This window comes from Carcharodon carcharias, chromosome 18 (genome assembly GCF_017639515.1).
Source record: "Carcharodon carcharias isolate sCarCar2 chromosome 18, sCarCar2.pri, whole genome shotgun sequence".
Taxonomy (NCBI): Eukaryota; Metazoa; Chordata; class Chondrichthyes; order Lamniformes; family Lamnidae; genus Carcharodon; species Carcharodon carcharias.
In genome coordinates, this window is record NC_054484.1 from 22282762 (window position 1) to 22308488 (window position 25727).

Genomic DNA, 25727 nt, shown 5'->3' on the forward strand with positions numbered 1-25727 from the left:
CAATACCCAATACATAAAAAACTTGCCCCGCACATCTCCTCTAAAGTTTTCTCCTCTGACCTTAATTCCATGTCCCCTAGTAATTGACTCTTCCACCCTGGGAAAAAGCTTCTGACTCTTTATCATAGTTCTCTAAATTTAGTTAGGGAATCTGTGCAATTTCCAAGTGCCAGTATAGTGTTGTGTTCAAGGGAACCAAGCATTTAAAACAAGTGGATTTTTCTGCATTCTTTAATTCTGGCTTTAACTTCTCAAGTGTTCAGACTAACAGAACAGTATTGAATGACGGGCTGACGTATTTCAAATGGAACCCTCTACCTAACTATTTTGTTACTAGCCATTGTAAGAAGATTGGAAAACTTAAGGCATTCAAGTGGACATTCTAACTGTAACTGTATTTTAAAACGCTATTTGTGCTGTATAGTAAGCATGCTTCACATTATGTAAGGGTTTCGCCTCTGCTGGTTCAATTTAATATGTAAATATCTTCTGCCACTTGATATACTGAAGAAATAATGGGAATCCTTAAATTCCGCTACACAATTTGCTATAATCAACATTAACTAATAGACTTGAGTTAAATTATTTCTGGGAAACTGAAAGTGTAGGACAAAACTTCAAATGGTTAGGAGCATATTCTGTTTACAAATTACAAGAAAGTCAATGCTGAAAATGCATTGAAACAATGAGCTGTTTATTAAATCCAGTACATTGATCCACCTTAAAAGACCAAATTTAAAATTTGGAATTAAAGATTTTATTTTATTACTTGGTTATGTGACATATCTTGGGAAGTTTTCCTACATTAAAGCCACAATATAAATGCAAGTGGTAGAAAGAACCTTACATTGCTAACATATCTCAAAACAATAATCACTTAAACCTTCATAGGTAGCTAGAATTAGTGTTACCAGAGGCAACAATGCCCATTACAACAATACCATTTGAGCTGCAGAAGCAGCTGGCCTTCTGGTAGAAAAGTAAGGTAACCCAATATTCAAACACATATATCTATGCCCAATTTGCATAAAATGTTTAAATGAGTAAGGAAACATGCCTGCTGATCACTCTGCTGGTAAATAGCATAACTTTCCAGCTCAACTACATAACTGACATAGAAGAAATTCAGGATCTTCTTAGATCAGTATGCACTGCAGATTGATAAGGAGGAATGTATTATCTGTTCTACACTGGCACTCCCCAATATTATAAAAACAAAAAAACTGCGGATGCTGGAAATCCAAAACAAAACCTGAATTACCTGGAAAAACTCAGCAGATCTGGCAGCATCGGCGGAGAAGAAAAGAGTTGACGTTTCGAGTCCTCATGACCCTTCAACAGAACTGGGTGAATCCAAGGAAGGGGTGAAGTATAAGCTGGTTTAAGGTGTGTGTGTGTGTGTGTGTGTGAGGGGGGTGGGGGGTGGGGTGGGGGGGGGTGTGGTGGGGGTGGAGGGAGAGAAGTGGAGGGGGGTGGTGTGGTTGTAGGGACAAACAAGCAGTGATAGAAGCAGATCATCAAAAGATGTCACAGACAACAGAACAAAAGTACACATAGGTGTTAAAGTTGGTGATATTATCTAAACAAATGTGCTAATTAAGAATGGATGGTAGGGCACTCAAGGTATAGCTCTAGTGGAGGTGGAGGGAGCGTAAAAGATTTAAAAATATTTAAAAATAATGGAAATAGGTGGGAAAAGAAAAATCTATATAATTTATTGGAAAAAACAAAAGGAAGGGGGAAGAAACAGAAAGGGGGTGGGGATGGAGGAGGGAGTTCAAGACTTAAAGTTGTTGAATTCAATATTCAATCCGGAAGTGCCTAGTCGGAAGATGAGGTGTTGTTCCTCCAGTTTGCGTTGGGCTTCACTGGAACAATGCAGCAAGCCAAGGACAGACATGTGGGCAAGAGAGCAGGGTGGAGTGTTAAAATGGCAAGCGACAGGGAGGTTTGGGTCATTCTTGCGGACAGACCGCAGGTGTTCTGCAAAGTGGTCGCCCAGTTTACGTTTGGTCTCTCCAATATAGAGGAGACCTAATATTTTGTTGGTTCAAGATTAGAAAAGGGCTTTTGATACAGTTTTTTAAAACTATGTATTTCGATTCAATTTTATAAAAGGAGTGCATTACAAATTGATGTGCATAACTCCTCAGGTTCAGTGGGTTGGTTCATCACTTCCCTAAGTTCCTTGACCATCTTCCTTCATGAGAGATTGTCCTTTTATCTGCTTGTACAATAGCATAACCCAGGGGTGTAGCAACCTTTTGCAATCTGAACCAGGTACTCACATCCTGTGCATGCTTCTCTCAAGTCTCTGAAGGAAAAGTTTGGTTCAAACCATCCAGTTTTATCCTACAGTACAGTAGAAAAGTGCAGAATGATTGGTATGAGCAGAATTGCTGGATTCAATTATTACCAACTCTGTGTTCACGTAAATATATAAAACAAAGAGCCAACTTCGATGGGTCATCTTGCTTAACTAGTTCTAGAATAATCCTTCTGCATCCTATCCAATAGGCCAGGGCAGACCAACTGGGAACAATTTTAACCTAGCCTACCTGCTGGAAAATTGACGGGATTGGGTGCTTGGGTGATATTATACCTGCCCAAATTTATTCTCCATTTATACACTCACCCAGTCCTGTGGTTTCCTGCCAGACAAGTTAGGTTAGAATTACCCCCATTATACAGTACACTTGCTTAGCATTTTGCTTCTATATATGTGTAAATAAATTGATTTCCCTTATATAAATGTAATTTAATATATAAATGCCTTCTGCCATTTGATATGCAATGTTGCAGAAATGCTTAAATTCCAACACATGATCTACTGTATTCTGGAGAGACAGTGGTGTAGTGGTATTGTCACTGGGCTAGTAATCCAGAAGCCCAGGTAATGCTTTGGGAACCCAGGTTTGAATCCCACCGGGCAGATGGTGAAATTTGAATTCAATTAAAAATGTGGAATTAAAAGTCTAATAATGACCATGAAACCATCGCTGATTGTTGTAAATCCCATCTGGTTCACAAATGCCCTGCAGGGAAGCAAATCTGCTGTCTTACCTGGTCCGGCCTCTACATGTGTCTCCAGACACACAGCAATGCAGCTGACTCTGGGGTGCACTCAGGGATGGGCAATAAATACTGGCCTAGCCAGTGACACCCCTATCGCATGGAAGAATAAAGAAAACTGGTAGACTTGAGTGATTATATTAATTTTGGGGTTGGGATTTAAGGATGAGCAGCTACTCACACAGCAAGAGGTTGCTGACATCTATACCCCAATACTGATGGAGGCACAGAAGCACTATAAGCCCTCCAGCCACAGCCATCTCAGCGCAAGGGCCACTGCAGTGCAGGCTATTTAACTGCTGAATACATGGTTCCAGTGCTTTGACCAGTCAAGGTTGGGGAAGGGACGGGATGGGTGGGTGTCCAGTCTGGTCCCTCAGTTGTGCTTGGATTAAAGTGGTCTGCTGTGCTCTTCACAACATGGCCCTCCAGAGAGGTGTGGACTATGATAAGGCAGAGGCAGAGGTGGGTGACCCAGCCCCAAGCTCCAGAGGTCTTATTGATGGCTCAAGGTTGAAATCAGGTTGGAATCACTCTGATTCAGGTACGTTTCTCCTGAGGACTCTTCATTGTGAAAGACCAGAGACTCACAATCGGATCTTTCTAGGGGGAAGGGTGCAAATTTTTACTAAGCAGACAAGTTAATAAAGGCATCACAGGTCCTTACATTGCCTAGAAGGCAAGTTCCAACCAGCCACACTATGTCAATTAACACACTCAATTGCCCCTCTTCGCCACCTCACAATTCGTTTATAACCCATTAGTCAAGAGACTCACAGAAAGCTGGGTGCTGTCATAATTGTCTTAAATGAAATACATTGAATCAGTGTAACATCTCAAAAACATGACAAAGGTCACTCAAGTGAGTCAAACTGTGAGATCACCTATGTGGAGGCCTCTAATCTTGGCCTCTCCTACATGATGCTCTTCCTGCCGAAGAAGGTGAGGTGGAGACAGGCTGCTCACGTGTGGATGAGGCTGAGATATTGTTCTCATTGACTTGATGCTAGTGGGGGCACCACAACAGGCTGTTCCTGCTGTCAGTGTGCAGGTACAGCAAGTAACTAGGAATGCAAATGGAATATCTGTCTTTATTGCAAGGGGGATGGAGTATAAAAGTAGGTAAGTCTTGTTGCAACTGTTCAGGGTTTTGGTGAAACTGCACCTAGAGTTTTGGTCAACTTGCTTTAGGAGGGATATTCTTGCATTGGAGACAGTTCAGAGAAGGTTCACTACGCTGATTCCTGAGATGAAGGGCTTGTCTTATGAGGAAAGGTTGAGCAGGTTAAGTCTGTACTTATTGGAGTTTCGAAGAATGAGAGCTGATCTTATTGAAACATATAAAATTCTGAGGGGTCTTGACAGGTTAGATGCTCGAGGAGGAATCCAGAACTATGGAGCACAGTTTCAAAATAAGGGGTCACCCATTTAAGATGGAAATGAGCAGGATTTTTTCCTCTCAGAGAGTTTTTCGTATTTTGAATACTCTTCCCTCAGATAGCAGTGGAGGCTAGGTCATTGAATATATCAAGGCTGAGTTATACAGATTTTTGATCGACAAGGAAGTCAAGGGTTTTGTGGGGCCAACAGGGAAGTGGAGTTAAATCCACATTAGATCAGCCATGATCTTATTGACTGACACAGCAGGCTCAAGGGGTTGAATAGCCTACTCCAGTTCCTATTTCTTATGTTCTTATGTCCCCAACTGCAGTGATTCAGGGCCAACAACTGACACAGGGCCTTCCTACTTTAATGGTGCCTCAGTCAGAGGGCCAAGGGGGCATCAGAAAATAAGGATGCTCTCTTGAGAAGTGGTCCCCTTGCATTCTTCATCACCTGCCTCACTCCTTAGTCCACTTGAATATCAGTGTGAAATACTAACTGGGGAATACCAGGCATCCACTCTATACATCTTGCACCATCCGTGCCACAGACTGGTCAATGCTACATAAGGTGACATTCATTGACTGGCAGTCAGAGCACTGCTCCTGCCTCCACTCAGTGTGATGCCACATATAGCTCACCAAGAGATTTGGCCACTGTCTTAATGCCTGAGACATGTTGCTGCGCAAGTCATAGATGGACTCCTGCATTCTCTATCCGTGACTTCGCAAAGCCACAAGGAACATTTGGGCACACATTTCCCGGCGCTGGCCATCTTAGGGGAGGCAGGTCCATGCCCCCATGAGGCAGGCAGCCAATTAGGTTCATTAAAATGAAAGCAAAATACTGCAGATGCTGGAAATCTGAAATATAAATGCTCTGAAATGTCATATTCAACTCAAAACATTAACTCTTTGTCTCTCACCACAGATGCTTCCAGACCTGTAAAGTATTTCTTTTTATTTTAGGCTCATTAACAAATGCCTTGTTAACAGCATTTAAAGGAGGCCCACTGGTATAGTGGAATCAGCGGCAGGTTGAGGGGCCAATGCACCAGACGTGCATACAGGCCCTCCCTGCCTACCTGAGTGCAGTTGCAGTCATAGACCACCCCGTAAAGGAATCCCCCTCCATCCTTGCATCCCCACTCCTAGCTGCTTTATCTATTTTTTTATTTAAATTTTTGAAAATGTTGGTGAGAGGGCACCTGCACGTTGAAGCACCCTCACAGTTACTCACCTGTTACTGCAGCCTGCTGCTCCTCTCAAACCAAAATGCCTCTGGTCGGCCTATCTCCATGCCAATTAAGGGGCACCCTGGTCAAAATCTCAAAGAGTGACGTTTCCCCCTGGGGATGCTGTTCCGGGACCCGGAAACAGTCTTAACTTCTGTTTCCCATTTGCGAAGTTAAAAGGCAACCACACCAAAGCTTGGCACCTCAGTCCATTTGAGCGTAGCTGTCTCTGTTCTCCATCTTCCCATGAGGACTGCCCAAAGCTACCTCTGCCCCCTCACCTCTCTCATGATATATCACTTACCCTGTACCACCATGAGGGCCTGAGGGTCCACCGAGGTGAGTGTGCCTGCACTGGTGGAGGGTGCACTTACATAGAAACATAGAACATAGAAAATAGGAACAGGAGTAGGCCATTCAGCCCTTCGAGCCTGCTCCGCCCATTCATTATGATTATGCCTGATCATCCAACTCAATAGCCTGGTCCAGCTTTCTCCCCATATCCTTTGATCCCTTTCACCCCAAGAGCTATATCTAACTCCTTCTTGAAAACATACAATGTTTTGGCCTCTATTACTTTCTGTGGTAGCGAATTCCACAAGCTCACCACTCTCTGGGTGAAGAAATTTCTCCTCATTTCAGTCCTAAATGGTCTACCCCATATCCTCAGACTGTGACCCCTGGTTCTGGATTCCCCCACCATTGGGAACATCCTTCCTACATCTACCCTGTCTAGTCCTATTAGATGTTTATAGGTTTCTATGCGATTCCCCCCTCATTCTTCCGAACTCCAGTGAATATAATCCCAACCGACTCAATCTCTCCTCATATGTCAGTCCCGCCATCCCAGGAATCAGTCTGGTAAACTTTCGCTGCACTCCCTCTATAGCAGGATAAGGAGACCAAAACTGCACACAATATTCCAGGTGTGGTCTCACCAAGACCCTGTATAATTGCAGCAAGACATCCCTGCTCCTGTACTCGAATCCTCTCGCTATGAAGGCCAACATACCATTTGCCTTCTTTACCACCTGCTGCACCTGCATTGCTTACCTTCAGTGACAGTGTACGAGGACATCCAGGTCTCGTTACACATTCCCCTCTCTCAATTTATAGCCATTCAGATAATAATCTGCCTTCCTGTTTTTGCTACCACAGTGGATAACCTCACATTTATCCATATTATACTGCATCTGCCGTGCATTTGCCCACTCACTCAGCTAGTCCAAATCACACTGAAGCATCTCTGCATCCTCGTTACAGATCACCCTCCCTCCCAGCTTTGTGTCATCTGCAAATTTGGAGATATTACATTTAGTTCCTTCATCTAAATCATTAATGTATATTGTGATTAGCTGGGGTCCCAGCACCGATCCCTGCGTGCCCCACTAGTCACTGCCGCCATTTGGAAAAAGACCCATTTATTCCTACTCTTTGTTTCCTGTCTGACAATCAGTTTTCTATCCGTCTCAATACACTACCCCCAATCCCATGAGCTTTAATTTTACATGCTAATCTCTTATGTGGGACTTTGTCGAAAGCCTTCTGAAAGTCCAAATAAACCACATCCACTGGCTCCCCCTCGACAACTCTACTAGTTACATCCTCGAAAAATTCCAGTAGATTGGTCAAGCATGATTTCCCTTTCATAAATCCATGCTGACTCTGTCTGATTCTGCCACTGTTTTCCACGTGCTCAGCTATTAAATCTTTTATAATGGACTCTAGAATTTTCCCCACTGCCCAAGTCAGGCTGACTGGTCTATAATTCCCTGTTTTCTCTCTACCTCCCTTTTTAAATAGTGGGGTTACATTAGCTACCCTCCAAGCTGTAGGAACTGTTCCAGAGTCTATAGAATCTCGGAAGATGACCACCATTGCATGCACTATTTCTAGGGCCACTTCCTTAAGTACTCTGGGGGGTAGATTATCAGGCCCTGGGGATTTATCGGCCTTCAATCCCATCATTTTCCCCAACACCATTTCCCTACTAATACTGATTTCTTTCAATTCCTCCCTCTCACTAAACCCTGTGTTCCCCAACATTTCTGGCATGTTATTAGCGTCCTCCTTTGTGAAGATAGAACCAAAGTATGTATTTAGTTGGTCAGCCATTTCTTTGTTCCCCATTATAAATTCCCCTGTTTCTGACTGTAAGGGACCTATATTTGTCTTCACCAATCTTTTTCTCTTCACATACCTATAGAAACTTTTACAGTCAGTTTTTATGTTCCCTGCAAGCTTACCCTCGTACTCTATTTTCCCCTCTTTAATCAATCCCTTGGTCCTCCTTTGCTGAATTCTAAACTGCTCCCAATCCTCAGGTCTGTTGTTTTTTCTGGCCAATTTGTATGCTTTTCCTTGGATCTAATGCTATCTCTGATTTCCCTTGTAAGCCATGGTTTGGCCACCTTTCCTGTTTTACTTTTGCGCCAGACAGGAATAAACGATTGTTGCCGTTCACCCAGGCACTCTTTGAATGTTTGCTGTTACCTATCCACCATCATCCCTTTAAGTAAAGTCTCCCAATCCATTGTAGCCAACTTGTGCCTCATACAATCGTAATTTCCTTTACTCTTGAATCTTTCGCATCTTCCTCCTTTGCATCTTCCTCTTTTCCAAACTACACCAAGTCTGTCATTCTGGCCTGCATTACCTGCCCCTCTCTATGTGGCTTTGTGGGAGACATAAGAAGGTGGTTATGCTACATGGCCTATGTCATTATCTGCTTCTGCAGAGGTGAAGCAGGTCTTTAGAGCCACTGCTTTCATGTGAAGGAAACAAGGGAGGAGAGAGCTCCATCCCCCTCACCTGAAGTGTTCAGATCTTTTCACCGTGTCTTGGACAGACTCCACTCTCACCATCATCATCTCCATAGGAACGTACATATGCATATATGAATTAGAAGCAGGAGTAGGCCATTTGGCCCCTCAAGCCTGCTCTGCCATTTGATAAGATCATGGTTACATGGCCCTTGTGGCCTCAACTCCATTTTCCTGCCTACCCCTGATACACTTTGACTCCATTGTTAGTCAAGAATCTTTCTGCCTCTGCCTTAAAAATATTCAATGACCCAGCCTCCAATGGCTCTGGGAAGAGAATTCCACAGACTAAGGACCTTATAAGAGAAAAAAATCCTCCTCATCTCCGTCTTAAATGGGAGATCCCTTAATTTTAAACAGTGCTCCTAGTTCTAGCCCCTCCCACAAGGAGAAGCATCCTTTCTAGCATTCACCTTGTCAAGGCGCCTCAGGATCAATAAGATCAATAATCAGGATCAATAATGTTTCAATAAAATCACCTCTAAATCTTTTAAACTCCAATTGGTACAGGCCCAACCTTTCCACATAAGATAACCCTCCATCCCAGGAATCAGCTGCGTGAACCTTCTTTGAACTGTTTCAAATGAAATTATGCCCTTTCTCCATCAGGCATTGCCAGCCTGGCCAGGTCAAGAATCTCCTCGTTCATTGTCACCAGACTGGCCACATTTGGCACTCCACCACCTGACTGAGTCCAATGTTATGCTCTCTCTTTTCCGGCAAGGCCAAAAGGATAAGAGTTAAGATAATGTACACTCCCTCACCACATTCAGTTGCACCAACACATGATGACCACAGTGTTACCTTCTGATAGAAAGGTCAGCTTTGCCCACAGCAGTGATGCTCCTGGGCATAAAAGTATTGACTGTTCAGGAGGACTATGCACCCTCAAACTTGTGTTTATCCCTGTGACTGCAGTCCTGGAGGCCTTATAGCTAGGTGCAGTGCTGTGCTCATCTTGTCAGCCTACAGGAGGTCATTAAAGCATTTGCTGCACTGAATCTCTGGCCTCCTCATTATGCTGTGCCTGTTCATGTCTTCTGCCACCTCCGGCTAAGGTAGTCTGGTTTGGCTGGCTGACTGCCTCCCGCTGCTTGTCAGAAATAAAATACCACATCACGCCGACACTGCCTCCTAGAGGCATCTCCAAATCGGAGGGCAGCCCTGGCATGGGTGCCTCCCCTCAAGTGGGAGCACTGATCCTCTCCCCTTGCCAACTTCCCCACAAACCAGCAACTACAATAATGACTATTGGTTCCTCTTTAAATTTTGCCCACCTCGCCCCAGGTCCCACCTCCTCCCTGAGTCTGCTGCCTGTAGCTGGGTGACCAATGCACTCCCTCGCCACTAATTGGCCTGCTCATTTAAAGTCACGTCATAATCCAAAATTCTACCCCACAACTCCTGCTAATCTTAAAATGAATGGGACACCATGCTGGCACAATGGGCCTTGGAAGAGATAATTGATCATTGATCATTGTTCCAGCTTGCAGTAAGCACTAGCTGTGACATTTCACAAACTGGCTTGTCTAACTTCACAGTTCCGAGTTCAATGATTGCAGTGATTTCTCATTGTGTGTCTTTATTGAACTGATCTAAAATGGCAGTGTTATGTTCCTTCTGTCGGGTTGTTTTGCTCACGAACACGGTTGCACGCCTATCTACTGCGAGGTGAGTTGGCAAAAAATATACTACAGACACAGATACCAATATAAGATGAAGCACATACAGTTTATTTACAAAAGTAACAGAGCACTATCAAAATATGTTCTTCTCCAACCAGACCTACTCTAAACTACTGATTAACATTGTAGCCCGCACCACACAGCCATTGGGTAATACAGCCACATGGTCAATCTGCTCACATTCTCTTAAAGGTGTATTGCATCTCAGATTACCACATCCCTCCCTCTTTACTCGAAAGTACAATTTACAATCTTTATAATATATCAACTATTTACATAAAAAAACCATTTACAAATTCAGTCACGCTGGAGGCTGCTTCAAACATGTCGAACGTCACAGTTCTAAGACTTCAGATGGTTTATCCGAAGCCTCCCTCTCAGGAGTTATCTGTCCACTAGGTTCTCCAGTAGGAACCTGTAAGTTTGTCTCTTCGACTCGGGCTCAACGATCCTACAGTTACTTCCAAACCAAGGGGAGTTCCTTCTACTTGTGGTGTAGACTCCAACAGGAATGATTGGCGCATCCTTCCTTGTAGATCTGTTTCCCTTTTCCTGAGGTGATCTCCATGTCTCCTAATTATCTGGCCTTCGACCGATATGTCATAGAACAGGGATCCTGTCACTGCACTGACTTCACCTGATAGCCATTTGGGCCCATCTCCAAAGTTTTTTGCAAAAACTGTATCTCTAACAGTGAAGTTTCTTTCACCACTGTGGTAATCATGTCCATTTTTCAGGGCCTCCTAACTTCTCTCCACCCTCCCCCCTAAATTCGGCCTTGTGAGACTCAAACGTGTCCTGAGATGTCTCTTCATTAGTAACTCTACAGGGGCCATACCGGTGGTCGTGTGTGGTGTAGTCCTATAGCTGAGTAGGAAATGCGAAAATCTAGTTGCAAAAGAACCTCTATCCAGTTTTTTCATTCCTGACTTGAAGGTCTGGACTGCCTTCTCAGCCAAACCATTGGATGCAGGGTGGTATGGCGAGATCTTAACATGTGTTATGCCATTGAGACTTGTAAATCTTTGGAATTCCCCGCTGGTGAATGCCGTTCCATTATCAGACACTATTATCTCTGGTAACCCGTGTATCGCAAAACTCTGACACAATCTGTCCATGGTGGTGGCAGATGTGGGTGATCTCACCTCGCATACATTCATCCACTTCGAGTGAGTGTCTATAATCAAGAGTGTCATTGTGCGCAAAAAAGGCCCACATAGTCAACGTGGAGGCGGACCCATGGCCTTCCTGGCTATTCCCAAGAATGCAGAAGGGGGCAATTTCTGTACCTATTGGCACAGCATGTAACACTTGACCAAGTTTGCAATTTCTGTGTCCATCCCTAGCCGCCATAAGTGGCTGCACGCTAACATTTTCATCCTAGAGATGCTGGGGTGAGCACTTTGCAATTCGGTCAATAATGGCTGTCTTCTTCTCGAAGGCACAATGACTCTTGCTCCCCACTGCAAGATGCCATCCTGGCAGGTGAGTTCATATCTTCTATTAAAACAGGGCTTCATTTTGTCTAAGTTTGGCTTGTTAGATCACCTCTGCAAGACTTGTTCCCTGACATGAGACAAAGCTGGATCGCAGTCTGTCCACTCTCTTATTTGTTTGGCATGTGCTGATGATGAATCCAGAAAGTTCAATAACAAGGTGAGCTTTTGAGGAATGGGGGCATTCACACTGCTGTCTTTTAGAGGTAACTGGGTCAGTGCGTTGGAATTTGCAATCTGGCTTCCCGGCCGGTGGATAAAAGTATATTCATAAGCAGCTAGAATCAGTGCCCACCTTTGGATGCGCGCAGAGGCAACTGGGGGTATTGTCTTATCTTCCCCAAACAAGCCTAGTGATACAATGGTAAAGTAGCGACCATGGATGTATTGGTGGAATTTCTTAACGCCAAATACAATGAATTCTTTCTCTATTTGTGAGAATCTTTGTTCTGCAACGCTGAGTGTTCTTGAGACATAACCAATGGGTCGTTCGGAGCCATCCACCATGCGGTGGGAGAGTACTGCCCCTACTCCAAAAGGGGATGCATCGCAGGTTAAAATTAATTCTCTCTTTGGGTTGAAATGTATCAATACGGCTGATGAATGTAGCAACAGCTTTACTGTCGCAAAAGCCTCCTTGTTGTGAAGCTTGCCAAGTCCACCTGTGGTTTTTCTTGAGTATAAAGGAGTCAGTACTATTGACAAATTTGGGAGAAAACAGCCATAACAGTTAATCATTCCCAAGAAGGACTTGAGTTCTGTGATGTTTTTCAGTGCTGGCGCCTCACAAGTAGCTCTCACCTTTTCTTCTACTGGGTGAAGGCCCTGCGAGTCGACCCTATGATCCAGGTAAACCACTTATTTTGCTTGGAAGATACATTGTTCTCTTTTCAAACATACTTCGGCTTGTGAGAAATGCTTCAATACCTCTTCCAGGTTAGACAGGTGTTCTTCATCAATTAGTCCTGTTACTAGGGCATCATCAAGATAAACCATCACATGGGTAAATTTTCCATCGTCCTTTGGAAAATGGCACAAGTCGGTGAGACTCTAAAGGGTAAGCTGGTATATTGGTATAACCCCTTATGTGTGTTGATAGTTAGAAAATCCCGAGAGGCATTTCCTAGCTCGACTTGCTGGTAAGCATGGCTCATGTCAAGTTTCATACATGCAGTTTCCCCAACCAGCTTAGAGTACAATTCATCAATTTTCAGTATAGGATGCCTATCAATTCTGGTCACTTTGTTAATGGTCAACTTTGAGGAGGTTAGACAAAGGAGAGCCAATGGATGTTATATACGTGGATTTCCAGAAGGCCTTTGACAAGGTGCCGCACAGGAGGCTGCTCAGTAAGATAAGAGCCCATGGTGTTAGAGGCAAGGTACTAGCATGGACAGAAGATTGGCTGTCTGGCAGGAGGCAGAGAGTGGGGATAAGGGGGTCCTTCTCAGGATGGCAGCCGCTGACTAGTGGAGTTCCGCAGGGGTCAGTGTTGGGACCACAACTTTTCACTTTATACATTTATAATCGAGATGAAGGCACTGAGGGCATCCTGGCTAAGTTTGCAGATGATACAAAGATAGGTGGAGAGACAGCTAGTATTGAGGAAGCGGGGAGGCTGCAGAAGGATTTGGACAGGTTAGGAGAATGGGCAAAGAAGTGGCAGATGAAATACAACATGGGGAAGTGTGAGGTCATGCACTTTGGTAGGAAGAATAAAGGCATAGACTATTTTCTAAATGGGGAGAGAATTCAGAAATCTGGAGTGCAAAGGGACTTGGGAGTCCTAGTCCAGGATTCTCATAAGGTTAACTTGCAGGTTGAGTCGGTAGTTAGGAAGGCAAATGCAATACTGGCATTTATTTCGAGAGGACTAGAATATAAAAGCAGGGATGTGCTGCTGAGGCTTTGTAAGGCTCTGGTCAGACCACATTTAGAATATTGTGAGCAATTTTGGGCCCTGTATCTCAGGAAGGATGTGCTGGCCCTGGAGAGGGTCCAGAGGAGGTTCACGAGAATGATCCCAGGAATGAAAGGCTTAACATATGAGGAACGTTTGAAGACTCTGGGTCTATACGCGATGGAGTTTAGAAGGATGAGGGGGGATCTGATTGAAACTTACAGAATACTGAAAGGCCTGGATAGAGTGGACGTGGGGAAGATGTTTCCATTAGTAGGAGAGACTAGGACCCGAGGGCACAGCCTCAGAGTAAAGGGAAGACCTTTTAGAACAGAGATGAGGAGAAACTTCTTTAGCCAAAGAGTGGTGAATCTATGGAATTCATTGCCACAGAAGGCTGTGCAGGCCAGGTCATTGAGTGTATTTAAGACCGAGATAGATAGGTTCTTGATTGGTAAGGGGATCAAAGGTTACAGGGAGAAGGTGGGAGAATGGGGTTGAGAAACTTATCAGCCAGGATTGAAGGGCGGAGCAGACTTGATGGGCGAATGGCCTAATTTCTGCTCCTATGTCTTATGGTCTTATGGTCTAACTTGTAGTCGCCGCATATTCGCACACTCTAGTCAGGCTTTAGTACTGGAACTATGGGCGCTGCCCATTCGGAAAATTGTGCAGGTTGTAAGACTCCCAACCTTTCCAGCCTGTCCAATTCAATATCCACCTTTTCTTGTAATGCATAGGGGACTGGCCTTGCCTCCAAATATCGGGGGTTGCTCCAGGATCCATGTGGATCTTAGCTTGCAACCTTCCTGAGCTCTACCCTGAACAGAAAGGCATATTTCTGTAATAATTCTTGCAGATCTTTCATTCTGAGTTGAAAATCTCAGTCCACTCCAACTTTATTTCCTTAAGCCAGCTCTGACCAAGTAGACGTGGAAACCCCGCCCTTGCTACCACTATCAGAGGTAAATTAACAGACTGGCTTCCATACTGTACTGGAACCTTGCATATACCTCTTACTCATATGTCTCCACCAGTATACGTCTTTAATTTAGCATCTGAATTTTCCAGATGTAGTCAGCAGCTTCCTCCGTTCAGATAGTTGAATATATGTTTCCCTGTAACTGTCATGGATGCCCCTGTATCCACCTCCATTCAGATGGGTTTTCCATTGACTTCCACTGTCACGTAGATTGGTTCTGTTTTACCCATTTTTAAGTTGTGTAGTGAGTAAATATCTGACTCTGTTTCTTCTGGTTCCTCTATTATGTGGATTTCACGATTTCTACCTTTTTGCTTAAAATTTTGTCTCAATCTGTCTTTACAACATTGCATAATGTGCCCATTATGATGGCAGTAGGGACACTCAATTCTTTTAAATTGTCGTACATTTGCAGGCTGCCTGATTCCATTTCTGCCGTTAGTAATGTGAGTTTTCTCTGTTTTGCTGTTTGCTGGTCTGTTAATGGCGGCTGTTTCCTGCCTCTCTGCGGAGCCCTGCACTTCTGCGTCATTTCTAACTGGTGCTTCCCTCCTGATATGAAGGACAGCACCATTTTGTGCTTTTTTTTAGTATTTATTACCCATCCCTAGTTGCCCTTGTTCAAAGGGCATTTTAAGAGCCAACCACATTGCTCCCTGGATTGCTTCTGAATCCTGACTGTACTTCCCATTGCGAGCGCCAACTCCAGCACCTTGCTGAAGTCTAAATTCATTCCTGTCAACAACCTTTTTTCAATGGTGTCTTCACTTTTCCCACACACCAATTAGTGTCTTAACATGTCATTAACTGATGTCCTGATCTCACAGTGCTCTGTCAGTTGTTCTATGGCTGCTACAGAGCAAGCAACTGTCTCTCCAGGGGCACAACACCTCAAATTAAATTTAAAACGCTGCGTTGTTTCCGAGGATTTCGGCTGAAAGGGGCTTTTCACAAGATTTACCAATTCATCAAAGCTCTTGTAATCTGGGCCAGTAGATTCACCTTAGTGAAAGTTTTGTGGCTTTCCTTGGTGATGTCAGCTGGTCATGTTTTGCCTGGTTGCCAGTTGTTATGTTCCTTCTATCGGGTCACTTTGTTCACGAACACGGTTGCACGCCTATTTATCAGTGGGTGAGTTGGCAAACATTTTACTGTAAACACAGAGACCACTATCAGATGAGCTGTTTATTTACACAAGCCACAGAGTACTAACGCAATGTGTGCTTCTCCAACCAGGCCCTATTCTAACCTACTGATTAACATTGTAGCCCGCACTGCACAGCCATTGGGTAATACAGTCACATGGTCAATCTGCTCACATTCTCTTAAAGGTGTATTGCACCTCTGACCACCACAGGCAGCTTATGGAGAGATTGCCTCATGGCAGAGGTCAGATGACTATGGAAAGCCAGATAGGACATGTAGTACTGTTGCAATTCAAAACCCAAACATCCCCCTTTTCCTAATGAACAGAAGACTCATTTGAATGCACAATCGTGTGTACTGTGAGTTACCCAAGTTACCCACTATACACCCAATGTTCTCAGACATTGACAACTGTCAGCTCTCCTCATCAGTCTCTGCACCATTGCATACACAGTCGTTAAATTGTGCAGGTCTCTTAATGGTGCGCGTCCTCATCGGCTGTGATGTTTCTTGTCCGGAGAGTGTCGTTCCCTTGTGGCACTTGTTGCCATGCTTACTGTTGTTGTTCCATTGCCATTGTTGGGGGTACATGGACCTCTGGGATTGATGGTAGTTCTGCACTCAGTACAGCTGGTGAGATCCCATCTTTCTGACCAGCTGACTGCCGTGATGCAACAGCTTTGATAGTTGTGCGTATATGCCTGCTGCTGCGGCAGTATATTTGGTCACTCACTTGCACTGCATACAATCGGGGTGACAATTTCTCTATGCAAGTATCAAGTTGCCACGTGAGCTGACTCCTGTTGATAGCGTTGAAGGTTTGTACCCTGACTGGCTCTCCAATGCTCAGCTCTCGCAATGGTTTGGCAGTTTGTCAAAATGAAATTTAGATCTCTACTGTTTCACTTTGATTTTTTCACTCATGCCTTTTACTACTTATGATATCAGTAGCTTTTCTGCTATTGGAAGAGCAGTTTGTGGTGGCATGACATTTGTCTTTGGATGAATTACTTTCCATGCCTTTAGTCGACGTGTTCCTCCACTCAAGGATTGCTTTGTATACATCTCTGCTAGACTTGTTTGATTTCTTGATGATTCTCCTGGCGATTTTCACTTCAGCCTCAGACTTTCCACTCGACTAGGGATAGTACAGTGTTGAATTTCCCAATCCTTTGCGAATTGGCTGAATTCGTGAACTGAGGGCTATTGTCACTCATCACAATGTCTGGAATGCCATAATGACTAGACAGTGCTTTCAGGCATTCTATGTTTTCTCCAGTTGTCATTGATGTGAGCTGATCTAACTCCCAGTAGTCAGAATAGTAGTCTACAGTGACAAGATAAGCAGTTCCTGCTACAGTGAAGAGGTCTATTCCCAGCTTCAGCAATGGTCTGTCTGGGATGCCATGTCATCAACAACCCTCTAGCTTGTTTAGTTTGGTATTCATTAAAAGCACTGCACTGGCAAATGTGGTCTTTAATTTAATAGCTCACGTTTGGCCAATAGAGTACTTCTCTTGTCTTTCTTGGACTTGATTCAATTCCTTTGGGGCTTGCATGGATGCACTTCAGCAGATCTCCTCTCATCTCTTTAGGGATGGTGACTCTATTCCTTTGCACAAGATGTCACCTTGGGCTGTCAATTCATCTTGGTAGGCCCAATATGGTCTTGTGACCGTGGGTGTGTCCTTGGTGCTCTCAGGCCATCCTTTCATCTCTACTCTTGTAGCACTTGGAGAGTTGCATCTTGTTGGATAGTTTGCTTATTTTGAGTCCAATACTGGAGGGACCAAACGCAGACTGGGTGACCGCTTTGCAGAACACCTTCGGTCTATCGCAAAAATGACCCAGACCTCCCTGTCGCTTGCCAGTTTAACACTCCACCCTGCTCTCTTGCCCACATGTCTGTCCTTGGCTTGCTGCATTGTTTCCGTGAAGCACAACGCAAACTGGAGGAACAGCACCTCATCTTCCGACTAGGCACTTTACAGCCTTCCGGACTGAATATTGAATTCAACAACTTTAGATTTTGAACTCCCTCCTCCATCCCCACCCCCTCTCCGTTTCTTCCCCCTCTCTTTTGTTTTTTCCAATAATTTATATAGATTTTTCTTTTCCCACCTATTTCCATTATTTTTAAATCTATATCTTTTATGCCCTTTTAGTCTTATTTCACCCCACCCCCACTAGAGCCGTACCTTGCATGTCCTGCCATCCATTCTTAATTAGCACATTCGTTTAGATATCACCACCTTCAACACCTCTTTGATCTTTTATCTGTGACATCTTTTGATGATCTGCTCCTATCACTGCTTGCTTGTCCCTACAACCACCTCCCCGCCGACTTCTCTCCCCCCAACCCCCCACCTTAAACCAGCTTATATTTCATCCCTCTCCTATTTTTACTTAGTTCTGTTGAAGGGTAATGAGGACTCGAAACGTCAACTTTGTTCTTCTCCGCCGATGCTGCCAGACCTGCTGAGTTTTTCCAGGTAATTCTGTTTTTGCTGAAATATGAAGTTTTGTAGTCTAAATTCTAGAGTGTTGCATTTTTTCAGCAGAGGAGAAAGGTGTACAGGAAACTGAACTGAATGGTTGCTCTGCTCAAGAGGCAGTTATTGTGAAGAGATTTTGTTTTTAAATGAACCTTTTAAATTAAACATATACTTGGGAGAAATACCTGAAGACCAAGCCTTGACCAATTCTTTAGGCTTCATAGAAATTTGCCAAATTGGTTCTTTTTACCTAGTTTTGGCCTATTCATTCAGTCATTCAAAGCACACGTTATGCAAATTGCAAATATTTAACTTGAGTTTGATATTTTTAATGTACTTCTCCAGGTTAAAACTCATAGTTGAGTAAGAGACTCTAGAGAAGAGATTCTGCACAAATCAGCATTTTTTGTAATGAGTGATGAGCAAATTGTTCGTGCAATGTTAGCTCTGCCCTATACCAAACTTAAAATGTTATCAGAAGCTGTGTATTGTTTGAGTTGCACAAGGGCAAGGAGCAACCAAATAGCTACCAAACCAGTTTTGGGTTGAGTGTGACTACATTTTTAAAATGAAACTGGGGGGTAGACTAAGTTGGGGGAAATGCAAGTGAAATGCTGCTTCACTTCCTCCTCTACATTGGAGAGACCAAATATAAACTGGGCGACCACTTTGCAGAACACCTGTGGTCTGTCCGCAAGAATGACCCAAACCTCCCTGCCGCTTGCCATTTTAACACTCCACCCTGCTCTCTTGCCCACATGTCTGTCCTTGGCTTGCTGCATTGTTCCAGTGAAGCACAACGCAAACTGGAGGAACAGCATCTCATCTTCCAACTTGGCACTTTACAGCCTTCCAGACTGAATATCGAATTCAACAACTTCAGATCTTGAACTCCCTCCTCCATCCCCACCCCCTTTCTGTTTCTTCCCCCTTCCTTTTGTTTTTTCTAATAATTTATATAGATTTTTCTTTTCCCACCTATTTCCATTATTTTTAAATCTTTTATACCCTGCTAGTCTTTCCACCTCACCCCCACTAGAGCTGTACCTTGAGTGCCCTACCATCCATTCTTAATTAGCACATTCGTTTAGTTAATATCACCACCTTCAACAACTCTGTGTTCTTTTGTTCTTTTGTCTGTGACATTTTTTGATGATCTGCTCCTATCACTGCTTGCTTGTCCCTATAACCACACCACCCCCTACCCCACTTCTCTCCCCCACCCCACCCCACTCCCCCCTGCCGCCCCCCCCACCCCCCACCCCCCCCCGCCCCCACCAACCTTAAACCAGCTTATATTTCACCCCTCTCCTTATATTCACTCAGTTCTGTGGAAGGGTCATGAGGACTCAAAACGTCAACTCTTTTCTTCTCCGCCGATGCTGTCAGACCTGCTGAGTTTTTCCAGGTAATTCTGTTTTTGTTACCAAAAAGTAAGTCTGTTTGTATGATAGAGAAATGGGCCACCTTACTTTCAGCTGATCTGGAACTCTCCAAAAGTCTGAAGTTTAGTTAAGTTTTGCATTTACCATTTTACTCAAGTACAGGCTAAGGTTAAATTTTCTTTCACAGTGTTAGTCGGTGGTAAACAAGCTGCCTGTTGGTGGCAGTTGGACAGTTAGGTGGCTAGTTGGGAGCCTGGCAATTGTCAGCAAGTACTGATTAAGGACTTTGGAATTTTTGGTAGCAAAAGCCTCCTGCATTTATACTGACAAGTGGAGTAAGTAGCATAGAGTTCAGTTCTACAGAGTATTGCTTCTTCAGAGCACCAAACTCGGGAAATGCATTGAACCTTTAGAGTTGTTTCCTTTCTTTCATAGCACGTCAGGATGTACCTCATTTCCCTTTATGTAAATCACGTCCAGGTGATACCTCTGTAAAGAAAGTAATATTCTCTGCCGACACTTTGGAGCATGTAGTAGTGGTTTGTGAAAAATGCTTTGGAGTGGCTTGTGGTCAGACTCTACTGCTACTTTGTCGCTGTCTAGCAGGTACTGATGAAAATGCTCACAAGCAAAAACAATAGCCAGGCATTCTTTCACGATCTGAACATAGTGTCTTTCCGTTTGCATTCATATCCCAGATGCAAATGTGACTGGTTGTTCTTGCTGCATTAGGATTGCTCCCAGACCCGTCTTGCTGGTGTCACAATGTAAGGTGACTTCATCAATGATGTCATAATGGTTCAGCACTGGTGTTGTTACCACTGGTTGTTTGATTTTAGCGAAAACTGCTTCTTGTTCTGTTCCCCAATACCATTGCACATCCTTGGCTTGCATAATGGTTCACACTCTGATGACAAATTAGGAAAACATTTTGCTAAATAGTTCACGAATCCAACAACTCATTGCACTGCTTTCATATCCATTGGTTGCTGCTACAGCTCCCACCTTGTCAGGAGGCGGGTGAAGACCTTCAGCTGTCAGTACATGACCCATGTACTTGTCTTCAGGCATCTTCAGTTGCAATATTTTCTTGTTCAGCTTCAGGTTCATCTGGCGATCTCCCTCGAGCAGTCATATTAAATTCTGATCATGGTCAGCCAAAACTTCTTCCATTATCTCCCCACATCCATGGACAAGTGGATCATCCGTTATAGCTTCCACTCCGGAAGGTCACTGACTATCTCATGCCGTCTGTCTGCTTTGATACTCTTCTGGAGTCATGAAAATGCCAAACAATGTGCACTGCCATCCGTATCTCCTAAATGGTGTCCGGAATGTAGTTAGAAAGCTGCTGGTTTCATCCAGCTTCACTTGCCAGTAACCATCTTTCACACTTACGGCAGTAAAGATCTTCGCCTTGACAAATTGAAGCAAAATTCCTTCGATGGTTGAGATCTCTTCAGCGTGTTATTTAGATCATTTAAGTCTAAGCATACTTGCAGCTTTCCAGGTTGTTTCACTGCTATCCTGTTGCTCATCCAGTCTGTAGGATTTGACACTTTCTTGATTACTCCCTTCCCTTCCAGCTCTTCTATCTTGTTCTTTAGGCTTGACTTGAGGGCAGCTGGAACTCTTCTTGTCAGATGCTGAACTGATCTTAAACTCTCATCTACTTCTAGATGATATTCTCCTGGTAGACATCCCAATCCTGTACTCCTCTAGAACCTGTTCACCAGTCAATGGTTTTATGTGCAGCGACATATTGTAAATCTCTATTGGTATGTTTCGGGTTACCAGTCCAAGCTTTAGACTTGCTTCAGCTGAGATGAGTGGCTGTTGTGTCCCATCTATGTTCTGTAACTTGAGATCCTCCTCCTTGTCATTGCATTGAGCTCCCAGACTAATTTGTCCTTTCAGTATGAGTATCATGCCATCATATAGCCTTAACCTTACTTTCAAGGGCTTCATTTTTGGATCACTATGTTGCGCCACTTTACACAGGTTTTTATTTTATTCATGTGGGTGTCATTGGCTAGGCCAGCATTTATTGCCCATTCCTAATTGCCTTTATTTAGAGGGCATTTAAGACATGTAGGCCTGATTTCCTTCGCTAAAGGGCATTAGTGAACCAGATGGGTTTTTACAAGAATCAGCAATGGTTTTATGGTCATCATTAGACTTTTAATTCCAGATTTTTATTGAATTCAAATTCCGCCATCTGCTGTGGTGGGATTTGAACCCGAGTTCCCTGGAGCATTACCCTGGGTCTCTGAGTACTAGTCCAGCAACAATACCACCACACCATTGCCTCCAGGAAGGTCATGATGTTGCATGAATCACCAGTGTCTATCTGACACTTCTTGTTCATTTAATACTCTCCTGTGGTCATCATTCTAACATTAACAAACCATATATCGCCTATAGACTTAACAGAACCAACCTATTGTATCATGTATGGTGCTTCATCAGACTCTTCTGCTGATACCTCCCCAGTGGCCATCTGTATAGGTTTGTTTTGCTTCTTTCTAGCCAAACACTTGTGTGAGAAATGGTTTGGCTTCTTGCAATTAAAACTGCTTTCCCCACACTGAGGAATCCTTATTTTCCTTTGTATGATGTCCTCTGCAGTATTTGCATCTTGACCTTTGACCACGAATGTTCTGCTCTTTCAATCTGTAATGTCTCACAGCATAACATACCTCCTGGTCTATTCTGCCATACATGTGCTCTAGCTGACCTTTTACAGCCTCCGCATTTCTATATATGGTTGTATAAGTGTAAGTTTCTTTCAGTAGATTTGGTCTCACTGAGGGGTTCTTGTAGGCCTAAGACTATTCGATCTTTAATCAGGTCATCTTGTAGTCATCCGAATTCACATGATTCTGCAAGCTGTGTTACTGCGGTCACATACTGATCTATGGTCTCCTTTGCACATTGAGCTTGAGTGTTGAATACATAACATTCATAAGTAACGTTCATTCAGGGGTCAAAATGTGTGCTCAAGGCTTTCAAAATCTCCGTCATCCATTCCTTTGTTCATTGGTTGGATTTAGAGTGAAATACAATTTGTAGCAGTCCCTCCCCAGCAGTGTTAGAAGTTTGGCTGCTCTTATTGGTTCTGGCTTGTTAATTAAATCTGTCTCCAGCTTATAGTTTTGCCATTGCAAGTGGAAAAACTGTCAGTTTAGCCACATATTGCCTTTCTTTACTACCAGAGCAGGGATTGGAAATTGTATAACCATGTCAACTCACTTGAACATGTCAACTCATTTTACTTGCAACCTTCGGTTTGAGTTTGCTTTTCCTTGTCCTCTTTTAGCAGTTTTTGGAAAATTTGAACGTTCCTGTGTACCTTTCTGAGCTGTGATTTCTCTGCAGCATTTTCAGGGTTTCAGAACTCTTTTTAATCCCTTGACTGACACCATGTTTGGAGTTCATTGATTGTGATGCTTTCTCATTGTATGGCTTTATTGAGCTGATCTAAAATGGGAGCTAACAGAAAGATTGCCTCATGGCAGAGGTCACCTGACTACGGCAATCCAGGTAGGATGTGTAGTACTGTTGCATCTCAAAACCCAAGCATCCCCCTTTCATAACAAAAGATCCAAACAATCATTGTTGCAGTTTGAAGTAAGCAATGAACCATGACATTTCACAAACTGGCTCGTCTAGCTTCACTGCACAACTTCAATGATTGGAGCCTGAATGTTTTTAAATCTGTGTGAATTCACTTTGTTTTCATATGCAATACTTAAATGGAACTCATTCCCAAAGCTGCACCATGCAGAAAACAAACATTTACACAGTGCTGTGGCATTACCCACCTGTCAATCTAGACCCCTTGATCATTATGCTTTTGTAAGTAATGATATTGGAAAGACAAAGTACAGTATTTGGGAAATGTGTACAATCGAATGTGTAGTTATTCTTCAGGTTTGACAGTAAATGATGAATTGCATCTTTTGTGGCAACTTGTTCTCATATTAATTTGGACTAATTTTTTTGTACCTTTCTTTTCACAGATGATCAAAAACAAAGTAGTGATTTTACTGTGCGTGTTCACTTTAACTTTTACATTTTTGCTATTTGTCTTTCACCTGGACACGTTAAATATTAATAAGCCAAATAAAAGATTGATCTCAAAGGAAAAAGGCAAATTTCTACTTATCCCACAATCAAACTGTGATGACGACCCTCCCTTCCTTGTTTGCCTGGTGACTGTCTCACATTCGCAATGGAAACAGCGCAATGCCATCCGGCAGACCTGGGGCAGAGATCAGCGCAAGGATGGGAAAAGGACGGTCGCCTATTTCCTCCTAGGGTACGATACGAGATACCAATCCATGATCTTAAACGAAAGCCTTAATTATGGGGACATAATCCAGAAAAACTTCATTGACACATATTACAATTTAACACTGAAAGTGCTGATGGGAATTCAGTGGGTTCACAAATTCTGCCCATCCGTGTCCTTCGTGATGAAAACCGACTCTGATATGTTTGTAAATACTTATTACCTGACTGAACTTCTGTCGGAAAAGAACCAGACTCACTTCTACACGGGGTTTATCAAGGCTAAGGAGAAGCCTATCAGGTATCATATGAGCAAGTGGTACTTGACAAAGGAAGAGTATCCTCAGAGCACCCTGCCGACTTTTTGTTCAGGAACGGGATATGTTTTCTCGGGTGACCTTGCTGAGAAAATCATCGCTGTTTCAAAGCACATTCCCATCCTAAAGCTGGAAGATGTCTACCTTGGGCTGTGTCTTCAAAAGCTGAATGTAACTCCAGTGGAGCTGCACCCAAGTAAGCCTTTTCATACCAGAAAAGTGGAGTTCTCCATCTGTAACTTTCACAAACTGGTGACTTCTCATGGAGTCAGCCCAGCTGAGTTGTTGATCTACTGGAGAACACTGGCAGAGAACAGCAAAGAGGAATGTTGGAAAAAAATGAAAGAGTTTCTATGGTCATGATTTAAACAATGTGAGGGCAAATCGAACCCCCCAAAACAAATATGCTTTTAAAACAGAGTTGTGAGCCCCACTTAAAAATCATCGTGGCTTATCAATGTGAAACCCCATTTCTTTTCCTTGCCATGGCTGCCATTTTGAAGCAGGACTCCAAACAGCTACTCTAGCCTGTCACGCATTTAATAAGGAATGTAAATTTGAATATATCACTTTTAAAAGCGAAAGTTAAGAAATTAATGGTGCTGATGTTAGTGAACAAAAAGCTTAACACATTGTATGCCGATCTTCTATTATTGAGCGCATGCAGTAATAGGGATATTTTAAATGGGGTAAGATTAACAAACTCACATACCTGATGGGGAACTTAAAATTTTAAGCTTATAATCCCAAATTAGCATTATGAAATGGCATCTTGACATAAAAACTTGATATGAAAATGGCTGTTAACTTGAATTAGTGCCAATATGTATAAAGTAACTAAGATGACCTGCAGCCTGTGAAAATTGGGAAGCAGCCAGAATAGCCAGCTAGCTAGCTGTCTAGTATCTAAAGCCTTTGAATGAGACCTGAATAAACTGAGGTCACTTCTCAGATAACAAGGGGTCTCTCGCCAAAACAATGAACAATGAAAGGCGTTTTGAAACTCTTCCGAATTTCTTAAACAGACACATTGCCCAGGATTTAACGGCCTCTCCTCGGCCCACTCCCTCCCCCACCCTACCCCGGTAGAAGCGGCGAGCCAGTTAAAACTCCATTCAGTTTGGCGGGACCATAATATCCCAACAGACGGGAGGAGCCATAAAACCCTGCGATAAAAGAAGTCAGTCGGCCATTTTTTATATCTCAGCCAAACTGACTTTAAAACGCATACTAATAGCTGACACAAGTCAGTCAGCAGTCAGCCATCTTTAGACACAAGGCGTTGAGTTCCTTTGTTGAATTCTCCCTCCCTGGATTTTGAAACAGAGACACATCAAAATCAAATATAACCATATTGGATTTGTGAGTATAATTTTCTATCAATGCTTGTTTGAAGATCCAAGGTTTGCTGATAAGACCATAAGACATAGGAGCAGAAATTAGGCCATTCAGCCCATCGAGTCTGCTCTGCCATTCAATCATGGCTGATAAGTTTCTCAACCCCATTCTCCCGCCTT

General features: G+C 43.4%; 1 protein-coding gene across 1 annotated transcript; it reads left to right on the forward strand.

The window, feature by feature from the left end:
• Positions 1 to 1330: 1330 nt before the first annotated feature.
• LOC121290833 (beta-1,3-galactosyltransferase 5-like) lies at positions 1331 to 25727 on the forward strand. The gene is made up of 2 exons (XM_041211821.1): positions 1331 to 1386; positions 23623 to 25727. Exon 2 carries the CDS (start codon positions 23623 to 23625, stop codon positions 24571 to 24573), a length of 951 nt encoding a protein of 316 aa, XP_041067755.1. The 5' UTR covers positions 1331 to 1386; the 3' UTR covers positions 24574 to 25727.